Source organism: Dipodomys spectabilis, unplaced genomic scaffold, assembly GCF_019054845.1.
Source record: "Dipodomys spectabilis isolate Male_0828 unplaced genomic scaffold, ASM1905484v1 ptg000052l, whole genome shotgun sequence".
Taxonomy (NCBI): Eukaryota; Metazoa; Chordata; class Mammalia; order Rodentia; family Heteromyidae; genus Dipodomys; species Dipodomys spectabilis.
The window spans coordinates 3,463,013-3,482,261 of NW_024870729.1; the positions used below are offsets into that span (position 1 = coordinate 3,463,013).

Here is a 19,249-nt window from a genome sequence, read left to right on the forward strand (position 1 = left end):
CACACACACATAACAAGTACAACAGCAACAAATAACAAGTACACACACACAATTGTGTGTGAGGCCCTATTTAATGTTTATGACAACCTACAGTTAGGTACTGTTTTTGTTCCTATTTCATTGATGAGGAAATTGAGGTACAGAGAAGTTAGGCAACTTGCTCAACGTTACCTAATGAATAATCAGTGGAGTTGAGATGAATTTAAAAACTGTTTTTCTTTTTGGGTATCTTTCTGTTCCACCGACCTGGTTTTGACATTAGCCTCAGGCTTAACACTTATTTGCTCTAGGCCGCAAGAAATCTTTTCGGAACTATGATAGATTCAGGGTAGAACAAAAACAGTGTAATTTCTTAGGCTAACTTGTAGTCTAACAAAATAAACACCAGGAAATGGATACTCAAAGTAAAGGGTGGGGAACTCTCCCCAAGAGAAGGAAGAGGAGAGGAATGAAGAGAGGAGATGAAGTCTCAATGCATATCCTACACAATTTAGACAATTGAGGGAAGGGCTGAGGAGGAATGAGGGAAAACCATGAAAGAGGTGACACTGACCAAGATGCATTATATTCACAAACTGCTTTGCTGAATGGCAACTCCTTTGCGCAACTACTTAAAGAGAATTAAAAAAAATCAATGCAGGCTAAAAAAAAAACCAAAAAATAAAAAAATCTTTTGAGAGAGAGAGAGAACTCAAAAGAACAGAGATATAGCTATTGATATATAAATGTGACTTTGCTTCTTTTTTAGTTGATCATGGAAAGCTAATGATTAAAATAACTATGAGATAAAACTGGCAGCAACATGGAGACATTCCGGAGACAAGATTACTCTGGCATTGCTGACAGAGGTGACACCTGTAACACTGACAGGCATTGATAAATGAACATACACAGTCAAGACTCCATGGCTGAGCTCAAATCTGGGTGTTTGCAGTGGCTGAGGGCTTAGTATCCATGAAGATCAGTCAGTGAGAAACTCCATGGCCAGTGACCTTGAGTGACTCAACACCCAGCTCCAAGCTTCAGAAGTCCCACAGGGAGATGTTCTGACCTTCATGTCCTAGAGCCCAGGGCCCCCTGCAACAGACCTAGCACCTTGTCATGTCACATGATCAAAGCTGGACGGAGCTTTGTAGACAGGCTTTGTAGATAGGCTTTCCCAGCCAGGCCACAAAACAAATGTCCCTAGCAACACTGAGAACCTTTTGTACCTTGGAAATTCAAAGGCAACATTTTTGAGGAGAAAGCCCTTTGGGAATAACGATCCTCGAGTCTGTTTGGGAGGCCTCTTTAGGCACCCGACCTCTGCTGTAGGCACTCGGCCCATGATGGCTCACCTTGGTGCAAGGAGGCATGGTGATGTTGAGGTGGCACAGGATGTGCTGCGCATCCTCGTACTTCATTGCCTTACGCAGGAATGACAGGAAACCTCCGGGCTCCCGACTGCTGTCCCTCACCTAAAGTCAATCACAGAGGGAGACTTAGAAGGCTATCTGTGGAGCCGGGTGCCGGTGGCTCATGCCTGTAATCCTAGCTACTTAGGAGGCTGAGATCTGAGGATTGCAGTTCAAAGCCAGCCCAGGCAGGAAAGTCTGTGAGACACTTATCTCCAATAAACCACTAGAAAACCAGAAATGGTGCTGTGGCTCAAGCAGTAGAGCACTCGCCTTAGAGCTGAAGAGCGTAGGGACGGCGCCCAGGCCCAGAGTTCAAGCCCCACGACCGACCAAAAAAAAAAAAAAAAGAAAGCTCTCTGTGGCTTCCAGGCCAGCTGGCTCAGAAATGTCCACTTCTTGAACTTCTAGCAGTCAGAGGTCAGTACCTTGACAGGGATGGCCAAACGGTTTTCCCGAAATGACTGAAAGTGGAAGCTTCGTTGCTGGGCAGCTTTCTTGACAGGGACCAGGTTCCCAGAGAGTTCTGCAAACAGGGGCATTCCTTCTAGAACCTAGAAAACAGGAACAACAAACAGTCCACCAGAGGAAAATGCCTGTGAGCTCCCATCTTTCTCTCCCCGAGATGAGCTTGTGACAGCATGAAGAATGTTGGTATGGTCTGAGAAATGTATCAGGATGACACTCAAGAACTCTAGAACTCCACCAGGAAAGCATCATATGGCTGGTCTAGTTTTCTATCTGTCCAAAGAAGTTTAGTTCATGAGAAGTGCTGGGAAGACTATGTTCTATTTTAATCTCACCTATCCTAAAGATCCCTTCCATATAGCTAGTGCTTTCAAATGGGATGTTCTCATGAACACAATTGTCAGTTAAGTCCTACGCTTCTTCCCCAGAAAGATTTAGCTCAGATTTGGAGGCCAGACCCCCAGAATGTTCCTGGCTTACTGTACATCTTAACATGAGCGAGTATCTTGGGGTGGATAATAGGTTCAAATCCTGATCCCAGACCTAGACTAATCATTTGTCTGCCCATCTCCTCTGCTGCCTCAATAGGCCCCCAAACTTCAGTGAAGCCCACAGAAGTGTGGGCTCTGAGTTAGGAGACTTGGACAGATCCTACCTCTACCATGTGTTCTCCTGTGAGACTTTGGATAGGTTATTTAACTTGTCTAGACTTGGTGTTTTAGTGTGTAAGTAGAGGACAATAAAGGAATGAAATCATAATGCAAGTAATTCATTTTGTTGTTGCTGTTTTAGGTGATACTGGGGGTTGAACTAAAATGTTGTGATTATTAGACAGGTACTCTATCCATTGAGTCACTATATCAATCCTTGTTGCATTAGTTATTTTCTAGAGTCTTGCTTTTTGCCCAGGCCAGCCTGGACTGCAACCCTCCTATCTGTGATTCTTTGTGCTTCCCTGCATTTCTAGGATGACAGGTGGAACCACTGTCCCGGCCACCAGTTCAGATGAAGTCTCATGAACTTTATATTTATTTATTTTTAGCCTGAGCTGGCCTTGAACCTTGATTCCAATCTTTACCTTTCAGGTAGATTACAGGCTAAAGCCACTGCACCCAGCTGAATAACTTTTTTTCTTTTTTGGGGGGGGGGCGGGGGGCACTATTAGGGCTTGAACTCAAGTCTTGAACACTTGCTTGACTTTTTCATTCATAGTGTATGCTCGAGTACTTGAGCCATACCTCTGGTTCTGGATCTCAGCCTTCTGGGTAGCTAGTTGTAAAGCACTTTTAATAGTCCAGGTTCATAAAAAGTTCAACAAAGCATTACAAGTCACCGACCAACTGTCTGCTGTCTCCTTTGAGTCTGCTGTAGCTTGAAGAGACAGACCAGGAGTCTTGAATCTTCTTCCCTCTTCTCCCTCCCCTCCACAAGGAGTATCCGCTGCCCTGGTCATTAGACTCCCAGGAGACAGTGTGAGGAGCCCACCCTGGCGCCAGGGCTTTGTCTCCTTGTGAGAAGTGACGAAGGGCTTTGAGGGCCCAGTCATGAGAAGATCCATACCTCGATGTCCCTGCTCCGGGCCACCTCCACGAAGTTCTCATGCTGCTCAAGGGTCTTGTCCACCTTGTCATCCGTCATGCAGTAGCAGCGCAGCCGCCCTTCCCGGGGATCATTCATTTTGGCAAAAATGACAAACTTGGCCATGTAGGGTACTGCGGTAAGCTCTTTGTATAACAGAGTGGCAAAGTTCACAGCCTCGGCAGTTCGAGGACAGTCTGAAAGCCAAAACCTAAAAAGAGAAAGCAAGTTATGAGCATACTCTTGAATGATCCATGGCCACGTAGGCAGCAGGAACGTATGAGACACACAGCACTGGCCTCTGTGTGGATCTTCTACCTCAAGCCGGGCTATGAGGATGGGGCTCCCTGAAGTGGCCATGCTGGGCTAGGCAATCCCAGTCTCACCTGGCAGAGACGTTGGTGGTAAAGTTGGCGCACTCGTTAGCATACACAAGCTTGGTTGTTCCCGTTATATCTTCCCACTGGGCCTGGTCAGTTCCGCCTGCAACACCAGCACAAGTGCGGCTGAGGGACACTCCTCCAGATGCAAGTGTGGGAGTTACCTCAGCACTGAGGGGCAAGTGCATAAGGGCAGAGCTAGCACATCTGGACATTCCTCCAGATGTAAGTGTGGGAGTTACCTCAGCACTGAGGGGCAAGCGCATAAGGGCAGAGCTAGCACATCTGGACATTCCTCCAGATGTAAGTGTGGGAGTTACCACAGCACTGAGGGGCAAGCGCATAAGGGCAGAGCTAGCACATCTGGACATTCCTCCAGATGCAAGTGTGGAAGTTACCTCAGCACTGAGGGGCAAGTGCATAAGGGCAGAGCTAGCACATCTGGACATTCCTCCAGATGCAAGTGTGGGAGTTACCTCAGCACTGAGGGGCAAGTGCATAAGGGCAGAGCTAGCACATCTGGACATTCCTCCAGATGTAAGTGTGGGAGTTACCACAGCACTGAGGGGCAAGCGCATAAGGGCAGAGCTAGCACATCTGGACATTCCTCCAGATGCAAGTGTGGAAGTTACCTCAGCACTGAGGGGCAAGTGCATAAGGGCAGAGCTAGCACATCTGGACATTCCTCCAGATGTAAGTGTGGGAGTTACCACAGCACTGAGGGGCAAGCGCATAAGGGCAGAGCTAGCACATCTGGACATTCCTCCAGATGTAAGTGTGGGAGTTACCTCAGCACTGAGGGGCAAGCGCATAAGGGCAGAGCTAGCACATCTGGACATTCCTCCAGATGTAAGTGTGGGAGTTACCACAGCACTGAGGGGCAAGCGCATAAGGGCAGAGCTAGCACATCTGGACATTCCTCCAGATGCAAGTGTGGGAGTTACCACAGCACTGAGGGGCAAGCGCATAAGGGCAGAGCTAGCACATCTGGACATTCCTCCAGATGTAAGTGTGGGAGTTACCACAGCACTGAGGGGCAAGCGCATAAGGGCAGAGCTAGCACATCTGGACATTCCTCCAGATGCAAGTGTGGAGGTTACCTCAGCACTGAGGGGCAAGCGCATAAGGGCAGAGCTAGCACATCTGGACATTCCTCCAGATGCAAGTGTGGGAGTTACCTCAGCACTGAGGGGCAAGCGCATAAGGGCAGAGCTAGCACATCTGGACATTCCTCCAGATGTAAGTGTGGAGGTTACCACAGCACTGAGGGGCAAGTGCATAAGGGCAGAGCTAGCACATCTGGACACTCCTCCAGATGTAAGTGTGGAGGTTACCACAGCACTGAGGGGCAAGTGCATAAGGGCAGAGCTAGCACATCTGGACACTCCTCCAGATGCAAGTGTGGAAGTTACCTCAGCACTGAGGGGCAAGTGCATAAGGGCAGAGCTAGCACATCTGGACATTCCTCCAGATGTAAGTGTGGGAGTTACCTCAGCACTGAGGGGCAAGCGCATAAGGGCAGAGCTAGCACATCTGGACACTCCTCCAGATGCAAGTGTGGGAGTTACCTCAGCACTGAGGGGCAAGCGCATAAGGGCAGAGCTAGCACATCTGGACACTCCTCCAGATGCAAGTGTGGGAGTTACCACAGCACTGAGGGGCAAGTGCATAAGGGCAGAGCTAGCACATCTGGACACTCCTCCAGATGCAAGTGTGGGAGTTACCTCAGCACTGAGGGGCAAGCGCATAAGGGCAGAGCTAGCACATCTGGATACTCCTCCAGATGTAAGTGTGGGAGTTACCTCAGCACTGAGGGGCAAGTGCATAAGGGCAGAGCTAGCACATCTGGACATTCCTCCAGATGCAAGTGTGGGAGTTACCTCAGCACTGAGGGGCAAGCGCATAAGGGCAGAGCTAGCACATCTGGACATTCCTCCAGATGTAAGTGTGGGAGTTACCTCAGCACTGAGGGGCAAGCGCATAAGGGCAGAGCTAGCACATCTGGACATTCCTCCAGATGCAAGTGTAGGAGTTACCACAGCACCGAGGGGCAAGCGCATAAGGGCAGAGCTAGCACATCTGGACACTCCTCCAGATGTAAGTGTGGAAGTTACCTCAGCACTGAGGGGCAAGCGCATAAGGGCAGAGCTAGCACATCTGGACACTCCTCCAGATGCAAGTGTGGGAGTTACCTCAGCACTGAGGGGCAAGTGCATAAGGGCAGAGCTAGCACATCTGGACATTCCTCCAGATGCAAGTGTGGGAGTTACCTCAGCACTGAGGGGCAAGCGCATAAGGGCAGAGCTAGCACATCTGCTGACACTTCCTTAGTCTGTGGCCCCAGCACACTGGCATTCCCATGCTCTGCTCCTCATCCTGTGGATCTGCAGCTCCCCTCCTCCTAGGGCTCAGAGGTGTGTTGTGCCTCATAACCCTCCGAGGGGCTAGCAGCACCTGAGCTGTTTGCTGGTTTGTATCGCCCTCTCCAGTCTCTTTATGTTCCTGAAGCAGGGACACTACTCACCAATGACACTGCACAGCAGACGCAGGCTGGTGGTATCTCCCTCCCCGCTATCCCTTGGGTTGTCGGTCCATGAGGGAGGGAGTGGGATTCGAAGCCCGATGGGACGGTGAAACTTCCGGCGCCTTGGTTCCACAGTGACAATGGGGCTGAATGTGGCCTGGTTACCCAGGAGCTTAGTGACCAGCTCATCAGGAACAGGCTGGGCCTATAAAATGCCAAAGATAGGATGCTCAGCTCCAGGCAGGGCAGGGATGGCCTTGGTTAGTTAGGATGGCCAGGTTAGAGACAGCATGGTATCCTTCAAACATAGGGCAAACCTTGGTGAGGAAGTGGACAACTATTCCCTTTACTGAGGGGCTGATACCACAGCTCAGCTTTTCTGAGACTTTTTTATTTCCTGTTTCAAGCACAAGGCCTTTGCTTAGCATTGTAGTCTACTGCAGGCAGCTCACAGACTCCCTCCTGTTGAGCACAACTGGCTAGGTTACCAGACCCAGCCACTGGTAAAGATAATCTTAAGAATGCTTTTTGCCAGGGCTAGCCTCCAACCTCAGTCCTCAATCTCTGCCTCCCAAATAGCTAGGATTACAGTCACCGGGCCCAATGCCACCTGACTTCCTTCTGAGCTTTCAAGTCAGATCTCTCCTGTGGAGAGAGAAGTAGGGATGTTCAGTTTGGAGGGGGCTTCCCAGGCCCTGAAACTCCTGCTACGTCCAGGAATGGGTGAGGGGCTGCATCACCTGCAGGGCCAGCTTCACTTTCTTGGTGACAGCATTTTCTGGGAATGTTGCCTGCACCAGGGGCACCAGCTTGCTCTTCAAAAAGCCCCCTTCAGGGCCGATGGTATCGTAGTCTTGGCAGAGCCTCGACATGATTACGAAGTACAAGGGGAAGTCAGTGGTGATGATGCGGCAGACCCTCTTCTTTTCCAGCTCCTCCAGACTGCCCAGCTCTGGAATCACATGCACGAGCCACCCATGTGAGGCCTCAGAGCTTCCTCATCCCTGAGAGATGCAGCCTCAGGGGAGCAGCTGGGAGGTGGCCTGGAGGAAGAAGTGACTGGGCACAAAGGCTCAGCACAAGAGGTGCAGGCCGCAGGCGGGAGTTGAGGGCTACTTACATGTACTGGGGACCTGAAGTTTGAAAGAGATGTGGGACCACTGCCATTCTTTCATAGCTTCCCAAACTCCAGGAAGTGCTGATAGCCCACCCCAAAGGTCCTACCTCAGATCTTATCTTCCAGAAGGGAGTTCTGCAATGGGGTCCTAGGGCTCCTTACCTTCATCCATGCCATTGAGGATCTGATCCAAATAGCTTTCTTCGTAGCGGCTCTTGTGTTCCTTCCACACAGATCCATTTTCACTCCTCAGAACCACAAGTTCACGATCCCCACGGCCATGGGAGGCAAAGTGAGGGATCTCCACGATCACAGGGCTGAAGCAGGACAGAGCAGACGGTGAGTTGTTCCCAGTGTGGACAGGTGGCCAGGGGTACAGGGAAGGAAAGGATAGTCAGCCCTGCCTGCAGGGAGAAGGGGCTTCCATAGCCACTGTATAGACCCCCCACCTGCCAGCAGGTCCCTAAAATGAAATAGAACTTCTGCAGGCTCCCAAGGTTCCCCATCCCTTCTTACTCCCACTGGGCCCGAGGCAATGATGGGAGGGCAGGTTTGGGGGTAAGAGTAAGTAACTTTCCTACCCTGTCTGTACAGCTGGGAGTTCTGACAAACAATTCTGCTCTTGGATCTAGTTCTGAGAACTCAACTGATTTCCCCACACAGGTGACCCTCAGGGTCCTCACCTGGCAAATGACCACAGTGACATTTCCTTTGGAGGGAGGCTTGAGGGCTACATTTTTTTGTTGTTAGTTTGTTTTGGTGCTAGTCCTTGGACTTGAACTCAAGGTCTGGGTGTTCTTCTTAACTTTTTTTTTTCTCAAGACTAGCACTCTACCACTTGAGGCACAGATTCATTTCTGGCTTTTCTGGTGGGAAAATGGAAATAAGGGTCTCCCAGACTTTCCTGTCCAAGTTGCCTTCAAACTGCGATCCACAGATCTCAGCCTCCTGAGTAGCTAAGATTACAGGCATGAGCCACTGGAACCCTGCCAGGGCTACATTTAAGGAGGAAATTCAAGGAATAAATATGGTGCAGGCTGTACTATGAGGCCAGCCCACAGGGGTGACAGGAAGGTAGATGGAGATAGAAAGGAAGGGTAGAGCTGTATCAGCCTTAAACCTCCTGGTACCTGAGGGCACACTAGCTCCAGGGAGAGCCTGGTCTCTTCAGAGAATGTGAGGCCTAGGCCCTTGCAGTCCATTCATTTTGTGGTCCTTGGAAGCCACTGGATGACCACTTCAGTGCCTAAAAAACTACCCCAGGACCCCAAAGTAGCCCTATCTATGCATCCCCTTAGCAAGATCTGAGAGCAGTAATATCCACCAGGCTATGAACTCTTCTGTGGACCTGAAAATGCCAGTCAGGGAAAGGTGGGCTCCTCCAGGGCCCTGCTAGGGTATGGTGGCTCTGGGTAACTGGCCATCTTACCTCAGGAACTGGGCTCCTGTGGGTCCCAATGCAATGATCCTGCTGGCCAAGCCCTCCTCCTCAGCCAGTGGGGGCGGCGTGTTCAGCTTCTGGGGCTTGACCAGGCGGCAGGTGATGCGTGTGGGTGCTGCACATGTCCGAGGTGGGATCACCACTCTCAGGCCATTGTGCCGACTTCCTCTCATGGAGCCACCCCGGGCATCAACCATGAAGCTCACTAGAAACCTGGAAGCAGCGCAGATTGCTGTTGAGTGCTGATCCCCTTCCCTTGGAGACAAGAAGAGTGGAGTCCCAGAGTCCTGGTACTCACCCTGTGTGGACGGGGCTTGCCACAGGGCTGATATTGTCTGAGGTTTCTGTAGCTGGGCTGCTGGGGATGAGTGAGTCCTCATCGTACTCCTTAGAAGCCTGGGGAGGAGATGAAGGCCTCCTGTCTTGTATCCAACATCCCCTGGGCCACCTGAACATGGTCCTAGGCTGCAGGGGCTCAGGAGGCCCCAGGGAAACCCCTGATACTCCGAGGAACCCATCTACCCCTCCCCTGTTCTGGGCATCTGCTTGACTCCAATCCTGAGATAAAGCACTGGACACAGTGAGTCCTTAGTCCTTACTCTGAAATCTGGCTGTAAGTCTCCTTCCCCTTCTCTCCCACCATGTCCCATAGGGAAGTTCTGCTCTACACAGACAGCTTTTTTCCTCTGGAGTTTGTTCTGGGCCTCAGGCTGTCACTTCCTACCTACATGCTCTGTAGGTTATCTGGTGTCCATGAAAATCCATCAGGCACTGTGGGGCTTCCCATCTCTCACCATGCCTCACTGTAATAGTGCAACTCCAGGGCCCCCAGCTGCCTGTGACAGGGCCTTCCTATACACCATAAGGATCTATGATGGTCAGCTTTGGTGTCTGCGAGCTCTCACTTCAGGAACTGGGCTGTGATATTCTACTCTGCTCTCAAAGCTTCCCATCTGTCCCAGGATGTCCTGGTCCCTGCCCTTGTCTAGTTCAGTCCTACCCATTTTCACTTTCCTATTGTCTCTAGACTCCCTCCTCTGCACTCTGGAAGGGCTTGCAGCACTGCTCACCTGGGCACCTCTGTGGGCCCCAGGCCTGCACACTGCTACAGCTGACAGCAGCTCTAGGGAAGCTCATGCTCACAGTGCTACATGGAGCCACATGCAAATGCTTACTAGGAATGCAGTTTCCTCCTTTGATGTGAGGTTATGACTTAAGCAAAGAGATGCTGGGGATGTGGCTCAGTAGCAGAGCATGTTTAAGGTCCTGGGTTCCAAACTCAATATTCCCTCCTGAGAATGGGCTTGTCAGGAAACCAGAGGACCCAAGTCCACTCTGCTAGTTCCTCCACTGCTGACTTTGGAAGCATCCAGGCATGATGCCACAGCAGTGCCAGGGGCATATCTGCCCGTCTCTCTCAACCATCATACAGTGACACTTATGTTGCACCATTCTGGTACACACTGGCCCATGATGGCTGATAAATGAGCCACTTTTGGGTCCAGGCTCTGGCTTCTGTTTTCAGACACATGTCTCTTACCAGGCAGAGGAAGAACTCAATCTTAGTGAGAAAATAGCAAAGCCCAGGTGGGCTGCCAAACCTAACCACCATATTCCTTTCTTTTCACACTCCTTTTATTTTCTTTCTAGGAAATTCCTTTGCTCTGGAAAGAACAGCTAACACCATTGAATGAAAGTAAGGAAATGAAGTTGCCCTAAGTCATTTCTACTTCCCATCACTGCTTTTCAGGACAAATGGATATGGCATGCCAAGAAGCCACCAGCCAGGGCACTGTGATGCAGGCCAGAGGCTTGGGCAGTTCTCTAGCAACTACTTTAGTCTGGGCTTCCAGCACTCCCTGTGGAAAGACAAGGTGAGGCAGAAGCAGCCCCTCTTATGGATACAGAAAAGAAAGCATATGGAACTCTGCAGTCTAGAGCCTCATGGTGTGAATAGGCTGTGCCCCATCTGCCATGAAGAGGGCTTCCTTCCTGGTCCTGATATCAAGTGTGAACAGAGATTGTGGCTGTGAGCATGAGCTTGGAAGGGCACTGTGGGTACTAATCAGGTTTCCCCTTGTGCTTCTGATGCTGTTTCATACACTGAAGCGTGCTGAGACCTCAGCACTAATGTCATACTACAGGACTCCACAAGACCTGTGGAGCTGCAGATCTGAAGGCACGCTGTGAGCAATACAAGCTTTTCAATGATAGCTCCTTCTCCTATGGTCATCTCAACATGGCCATTGTCATGGGTAGGTACTATGCTTACTCTGCAAATGGAAAAGTAGGAGAAACGATGCTTCCTACCTGTTCTTGCTCCTCAGATCGGATCACTACTGTCTCAGGCGTGACACAGGGAATCCTGGGAATGGCTGGAGACTCCACCCTGAGTGCCAGGAACATTGAAAATATCAAAGGCAGGGAATTTGAAATAGCCCTATTCTTTCCCAGGAGATCTAAGTGAAGGCCACAGTACTCCTTTACAATGACCTGGCCAGTCCACCCCTCATCAGATTTCAACCTGCCTCTCCCTTTGCCTTACATGTGTAACGTGACAATCCTTTGGCCAGCATCCTTCCCATCTCTTGAAGCCTCTCCCTCCCTTGGGTCTCTGCAAGGCCAGGTGCCCTTCCCTCCTCACTGAAGGACCTTCCTCTTCCATGAGCCTTCATGATGGCCCTGACCATAGGTGCCAGTCCTTTCTAAAGCTGTATAGCCTTAGTGACAAGCCCCTACCTGGCCTTCATGATGTGCTATTCTGCGCTGTACTCTGACCCCTTGGTATGGATTTTGATCCCTCTAAAAGAGACTTCAAGTTCTTCATAGTCAGGGTTGAGTTCTATGTTTCTTTCTAACAGATGTTCAGCAAGTACTTATTGATTGAGCTGAGTTACTACAGCAGACTGAGATCTGAGGATCATGCTTTTGAAGCCAGTCTAGGCAAGAAGGTTTGTGAAACTCTGATCTCCAATTAACCACCAAAAAAAGCCAGAAATGGAGCTGTGGCTTAAGTGGTGGAGTGTTCTTCTTGAGCAAAAAAGCTCAGGGTTAGCAGGATGGCCCTGTATTCAAGCTCCAGGACTGTTACACACACACACACACACACACACACACACACACACACACACACACACACACACACACGCACATACACACACACACACAATTTATACTGAATGTTCTTGTAATTTCCCTTTGTGCTTATTGTGGCTCTATTTTGTATAAGCCATTAAAACACTGTCTTTTCAGAAAACCCTATGCATGGACTCAGTGTTTCTAAAAGGTGATCTGATTAGGTTATCTGCAAATATCTCTGTGTACAGATGCATCCTCTCACAGCAGCCAGCTGGAGGAATGAGAAATGGGCTCTAGATAGACACAGGTCAAACTTAGTTTATGTATAGTAGCCCATAAACGGAGGCATCTGGGCAGTATTTGATAATAGCTGGCAAGTTTGTAATGTGAATTACAAATGTGAAGGCTGAATGTGTGTGTGAGCAGGAGAGAAGTGAATGAGGGAAAGGAAGTTGGGAGATGGTGTGCCAGAAGAGGAGAGATGCAACCAGACAGTACACTGAGGAAGGCCTCCACACAGACCCTTGCTGGTCAAGGTGCAGAACTCAAAGATTCTAGATTCTGAGACCACAGCCTCACTCTCCAGTATTCTGTCTGGTACTCTGTTGGTGGGGCTTGGCCTTCTTGTGACTCTTCCTCAGTCTATAGTCTTACTTAGAGTACCAGAGCTATACTTGACCAACCATGTTGTGACCCTCACCATCCACAGTGTGAACCTCCCACTGACCCCAGCCATCTAGTGTGGGTCTCCATTGAGTCCTAGCGCTTCGTAGCATGACTCTTCTCTGCCATACTGCAATCCAGCCATCCCATGACATGATACCACAGTGAACCCTTCTTACACTTGGTCTAGCTTTGGCACAAAATCCAGCAGCTCCTTCTCTTCATCCACATCCCTGGAGTCCTGCCTCTCAGCCTTGGAGCCAGCAAGCTCTTCCCCTGAAACAAGATGAACTCAAGTGAGTGGCAGGCAGGACTCTTATTTTTCATTTTTTTGCCAATATGAGGGCTTGAAGTCAGAACTTTGCACTGGCTTGTTTTTCTTGCTCACAGCTTCATTCTACCACTTAAATCTACATTTTTGTTAGTTAATTGGAAATGGAGTCTCATGGACTTTTTGCCTAGGCTGGCATCAAACTGAGATCCTTCAGGTCCCAGCCTCCTGAGTAACTAGTATTACAAGCATGAGTCACAGGTACCTAGCTCTTTTCTTCTTGAAAGTGATTTCCCTGGTCTGCCTCTCATAATTGCACAGAGCAGGAATGGCTGCTCCTAACCTCTTAGTTTGTTCTAAGCAAAAGGGACAAAAAAACCTTTCTTAACTTGACAAGTTCCTCACTGCAAAAAAGCCCCTTTCAGGGGCTGGAAGAGCACTATAAGAATCACTACAAAGCCACTGCAGCAGAGTAAGTGGAATTTGGAAGGGCTGCAGCATTTTTTGTAACTGTGATGGAGCTCTCCTTTCTGTTATTATGTCTATTATCTCAGTAATTCCTATTATGGAGTCATTATTTGCAGTTTCAAAGCTAGTTACAAAGAAGTTTAAGCTACTGATGCATCAGCTGCCTGTGCCCCAGACTGCCTCTAGTTTTCTCTCTTCACCTGACCTGGAAGCACTGCCTGGGCCTTCATCCTTGCCCTGTCCTTGACTGTCACTCAGCAGTGGGAGTCCTGGCTGTGACTGGGAGCTGACAGGATGGAATCACAACTGCTCATGCAGGATGACCACAGCACAGTGGCATGGACAGAGACTCACAGATGGACAGGCAGAAACTGTCCACTGGGTGTGGAGTTCGTGAGTGTGATAACTTGTTAGTCAGGTTCTGGGCTCCGATGGTGAAAATGGAGGGAGAAAATGGAGGGAGAGGGGTGAGGATGTAGAGTTAGAGGATGGAATGCACTTGGTGAGAAAAGACCATGGGAACAGAAAGCAATTCATACCCATTAGACTTATGTGAGCAGTTCCTAGAAAGCAAAGAAGAGCCAAGTTGAAGGAAGGACAGCACTGAAGTTGGTTACAGTAAGAGGCATGTTATCAAAAGCATTCACACACAATGAAAGCTTTACTGTCCTAGGGGGCAGTCATATAATCACACTTATAGATGGAAGGGGCTGTGGAGAAAACCCTGTGGCACCCCAGTGTTCAGCATCCCAAGGGTTCCCTCAAAGCTAAGTGAAGAAATACGGCTTCTAAAAGAAAAGAAGAATGCTAAACATGCTCTGTAGTCCATAAAGCTGAAACTGTATGGCATGTCTCACAACCTGTAGACTACCATTGTGGCTAGAAGAGCAGCTGATGAAAATGCTCTTATACATCTTTAAGTAACCTACTTATTATTTGTTTAAACTCCAGGAAAGCAGGAAAGAAAGATATGATAGCCTTTTACAGCTTTCTTTTTCTGGCACAGGGTCTTAAACTCAGGGCCTTGTATTCTTGCTTAGTCTTTTTTGCTTAATGTTGATCTCTACCACTTGAGCCACACCTCTATTTCCAGCTCTTTGCTGGTTAGCTGAAAAGACTTTTGGATGTATTTGCCTAGGGTGGCTTCAAATTGTGATCCTCAGTGCTTGGTCTGCTGCATAGCTGGGATCACAGGTGTGTGCCACAATTACCCAGCTTAGTCTCTTGCCGTACTGAAAGGTGATCTGAGTTGATCCACATTTGATTTGATGCTGTGTTATAGGTGCATATGCATACTTACAGATACTGTGAGATTAAAAATTTGAATCCCTGAGTCAATTTTCTTCTGTCAAAAATTATTTGAGAGGTTTTTTCTTTTTTTCCAGAGTGGAGGACTGAACTCAAGGCCTTGTACCTGCTAGTCAAGTGCTTTTCCACTGAACTAAATCCCCAACCCTTATTTGAAAGGTCTTTCTGACAACAGGCAACATCATAAAAAAAGTGGCATCCCTGGTTACACATACATACAGAACTTGGGTGTGCTGTGAGGGACCCCGAGTGCAGACTGGTGGGGAGGGGGTGGCAGAAGCCATTCAGGATGCTTGGAATCCCTCTATCTACATCAGCCTGAGCTCATACCCCAACTTTACCTTCATCTTCAGAGACATCCAGGATCTCATCCACCGTCTCAGGGTAACTCATCCGGTGCTTGTCACTGACTAACTAAAATGACAAAAAAGCAGAGACTTCAACCCCCACAGAACAGGCACCTTTCTCCAGTGAAGTAGTGACTTGGTCACAATAAGGAGAAGAAACAGGAGTTGGAAAGGTGTATCCCCAAAGAAGAAAACCATATTGAGGGGAGCTCCTGACTTGGAAGCTAATGCTTATCTGGCATCTCAGGCAGGATAACTAGAGAGACCTCCTTCCTTCCCCAGTCCCATCTACCTTACCACAACCCTAATTCCTGGAGCCACTAGGTGGCAGTATAGATCCACTTGGAGAGGAGGCCTCTGAGTTGTGTCCCAGGGCTGAGGCCCTGGCTTCCAGAGGAAGGCACAGGTCTGTCTGCTATGCATGGGGGCTGGGCACAGGGGAGGGGCAAGCATACCACTACGCTGGTTTCATCCGTGACAACTTTCAGCACATCTGTGACAGAAATGTAGCCCAAACGCTTGGCTATTGCCAGAGGTGTGGTTCCGTTCTAGGACAAACATAGAGAGGATGCAGTCAGACAAAGGGACAAGTCAGGGAGGAGAAGCTGTCTCCTTGTATATAGACTTCTGGATATTCAGAAGGCCCAAATAGACAGAATGAGCCTTGGAGCCTTCAGAACCCATATACAAGTGTGTGCACAAGCTCGATGCCACAAAGATGGGTAGGTGAGGACAGTATTCAGTATGAAAATCTTTCCAAGTCAAGGCAAGCCATGCCAGGACCAAGCCCCTAAAAGGTTCAAGTGGTCAGGAAGTCACCAAGCACGGCTCTAGAAATGGGAGGGTACAGAACATTGCAGCTCACTTCTCTGAGGTCACTTCTTCAGGGGGTCAGTAACTGAGCATTATCATAGTTAAGACAGTCCCTATTTTTTTGGGGGGGGGTCCAGTCGTGGGGCCTGAACTCTGGGCCTGGGTGCTGTCCCTCAGCTCTTCAGCTCAAGGCTAGCGCTCTACCACTTGAGCCACAGCGCCACTTCCGGCTTTTTTCTTTTTGCTTATGTGGTGCTGCGGAATCGAACCCAGGGCCTCAGGCATGCAAGGCAAGCACTCTACCACTGAGCCACCTTCCCAGCCCGACAGTCCCTATTCTTAAGTGTAGTAATTAGACTTGTCAGAATTTACAAATCACTAGAAATGGGATAGGAGTATCATTTCAGTTTTGATTTTACAAGAAATAACTAAGTGAAAAATCATTGAAGCTTTATTTTCTCTTAAACCTTTTTTATTTCCAAGATGTGTCTAGGGGTCCACATGAGTTCAGCTCCATTAACAGTTACAATTTCGGCACCCATGTCTACAATCAAAGTCCATGGAGAGAATCTAGAGACATCTCCACATTGCCAGAAGAGGAAGTTTATCCTGTGCCATGTTCACGGAAGATTCTACAAATATCCCCAGGGCCTTGAGAGATTGGGAACCCCCAGATAGTTTCATCCACTTGTACCATACTGAATGCTATTTCATATATATTAAAGGGCTGTCAATAAGAGTGAAAATCTGGGTTTGGTAGTATACATGTATAATCCCACCTATTCAAGGACAAGGTAGGAGGACTGGAGCTCAAGGCTAACCTGTGCAAAGTTAGTGTAAAACCTTTCTGAAAAATAAAAAGTTAAAAGACTTGAGCTGTGACTTAAAGGATAGAACTTGTCTAGCAAGCCTGAGGCCCTAAATTCAATCTTAGTACAGGACTGGGAAGTGGGGGTTGGGACACAGAACAACAACAACAACTACTACTACTACTAACACCATCACAACTACAAACAACTAAGAACACCTAAACAAAAACAAAAACAAAAGAGGGAAAAGTGGTGTCTAACAGGATCATCTTCAGACAGAAAGAGAAAAGCCCACCATAGCCCCCCAGCCCCTGGGACACAGGGGAATCTGACATTCTGATATGGGGGGTGTGGGCCCCCACATGCTCACTGAACTCTGTGGTGAGGGGCATCTCTTAGGGCTGCTCCTTGGGCAGTAGCTTTCTCAAATCAGCCCTGGTGGGCACTCACCGAGCTGACCTCGTTTGGGGAAGCGCCATTCTTGAGCAGCAGCGTTACAATGTCTGTGTGTCCTTGCTGCGCTGCTTGGTGCAGAGGGCTATATCCAAGCTATAAAGAAGGCAGACATTGGCAGGATCAGCTCTGGCCACAAACTCCAAGACCTGTCCATTTTATTCAGATGACATAAAAACATACATTTCTGTAATTTCATCCATCACAGCTTAAAAATGTGGCAGAAAGGAAACAAGAAGTGTTGTAGCCTTGAGTGTGCAGAAAGTAGCTCTGGTTACAACCTATTTGGGCACAGAGGAGACCACTCTAAGGTAGCCTGTACCTTGGTCTTGGCGTTGACATCAGCTTGGTGCTGTAGCAAAAACTTCACCAGCTTGATATTTCCATAATGACTGGCCACATGGAGTGGGGTGTAACCCATCTGAAAAGCAAGGGAGGAATGAAGGGACAGCAGGGTTTTTAAGCAGACAAAGAGCATTATAAGAATGTGGCTGTATTCCAAGCAATTTGGGAGGCAGAGATCTCAAGGATTGTCATTCCAGACCAGCCTGCACAAAAAGTTATGGGAAATCTCTATCTCCACCAGCTAGCTGGGTGTGGTGGCTTGAGCCTGTAATTTGTTACTCAGAAGGACATCATGGTTGAGGCCAGACTCTGGGCAAAAACTTAATGCCCTATCTAGGAAAGTAATTAAAGTAAACAAAAGGCTAGGGGTGTGGTGTAAGTGGTAGAGTACCTACCTGGCAAACACAAGGCCTTGAATTCAAATCCTACTGCTGTCCAAATAAGTAAATAAACTAAGGTGAAAGTAAGGAAGGATGGCCGGGAAATATTTGGGAAGGCTAAAAGCTTCTAGAAGGTGCATTGCTGTGGTCAGTAGACCCCCTAGCCTGGGAAGGAGTGGAGGTCGGTGTCAGATAAGTGAAATTCCAGATGTTGATGAGACAAGGGAGGGAACTGGCTGAAGCCCTGTGAAAAGGGCCAGGTTGTGGTCAGGGTCAGCAGAGGGGGAGCTGGGAGCCTTAGAGGTGAAGGCGGATGGTGGATGGAGTGGCGAGGAGGGCCTCAAGATGGTGTCACTTACTGAGAAGAGAGGTGGGGGGACCTGGAATAAAGCCTCATGCCAGGAACAAAGATTGGCTATCAAGAAGGGACCAACAAATGAGGCTTCTGCTGAGCAGGGCACCAAAAGAACAGATGGTCTCACGAAACCATGTTAACCTCGATCACAGCAGGCTTATTCCTACCCGAAAGGCAGGGAAAAGTCTATTGTAGAGCACACAGCAAGGCTACCTGGGTTACTCAGTTTTTAATGAATTGATGGGAACTGAGCCTCATCTGAAATGGGCAGTCATGGTTATTTATTCATGTAAGCTTCTGAAGGGCTACTTTCCCAAGAATTTGTCCTGCTCAATACACTTTCTTATTTGTTTTTGGTTCTAGATAGAATCCAGGCACTCTTTCATGCTTGAGTATTTGCCACAGCCTTGTCCCTTGGAATGTTTTGGCGGTACCCTCAAAGGGTTGACAAGCCAATGTCCTCTGAGCTCTTTGGTCTCAACTGTCCCTGATTGCTGCTGCCAGCCTCACAGAGACCATCTAAACCCAGCTCTCATAGTCCTTGCCTTCATGGGAAAGAATGGCTCTGAGAGCCTTGAAGCAGGTCTAATCCAAGAAACAGGGGTTTCTCAAGAGACCCCAAAGGATTAAGACAGGACCCTAAAAGATTAAACTGGATCAAGAGAAGCCCCATTGGTCTAGAACATTCTTGGGTTTTTAACAGAGTCTGTTAAAAGGCTATGGCAGTTAGGGATAAAAATGTGTTGTAGGATCCTTTTAAGGTGACATTGCCACAGCATTGTTGTCAGTATTCCTATGGGTCATTCTGTCATTCTGAACTTTCTAATGGGTCATCTTGGGACAAAAGAGCAAAATACACTTCTTCCAGGAAACCCTTTCTTCCCACCAGCTCCTCATCCTTCCTCTGGGGCTCAGGTCTCTCTCAATGGATATCATTCTGTGACCTATCTGTGCCTCAAGCTCACATACAGAGTGGACCCCCCCACCCCCCACCTCACAGGGCTCCTTGGCCACAGGAGTTCAGAGACAGTTGAACTGACTTCAACAAAATGCTGGA

General features: G+C 48.6%; 1 protein-coding gene across 6 annotated transcripts in view; it reads right to left on the reverse strand.

The window, feature by feature from the left end:
* Ank1 (ankyrin 1) overlaps nt 1-19,249 on the reverse strand; it is a 132,151-nt gene that overhangs the window by 34,468 nt on the left and 78,434 nt on the right. For all 6 annotated transcript variants that reach the window (XM_042679429.1, XM_042679427.1, XM_042679426.1 and 3 more), the window contains exons 19-33: nt 17,435-17,533; nt 17,110-17,208; nt 15,493-15,585; nt 15,032-15,104; nt 12,823-12,919; nt 11,213-11,291; nt 9,201-9,298; nt 8,891-9,115; nt 7,624-7,778; nt 7,085-7,296; nt 6,345-6,549; nt 3,827-3,923; nt 3,423-3,651; nt 1,823-1,948; nt 1,338-1,457 (exon numbers count right to left, since the gene is read on the reverse strand). In XM_042679429.1, coding sequence (XP_042535363.1) covers nt 1,338-1,457; nt 1,823-1,948; nt 3,423-3,651; nt 3,827-3,923; nt 6,345-6,549; nt 7,085-7,296; nt 7,624-7,778; nt 8,891-9,115; nt 9,201-9,298; nt 11,213-11,291; nt 12,823-12,919; nt 15,032-15,104; nt 15,493-15,585; nt 17,110-17,208; nt 17,435-17,533 — 2,007 coding nt within the window. The remainder of the gene's footprint in view (nt 1-1,337; nt 1,458-1,822; nt 1,949-3,422; nt 3,652-3,826; nt 3,924-6,344; nt 6,550-7,084; nt 7,297-7,623; nt 7,779-8,890; nt 9,116-9,200; nt 9,299-11,212; nt 11,292-12,822; nt 12,920-15,031; nt 15,105-15,492; nt 15,586-17,109; nt 17,209-17,434; nt 17,534-19,249) is intronic.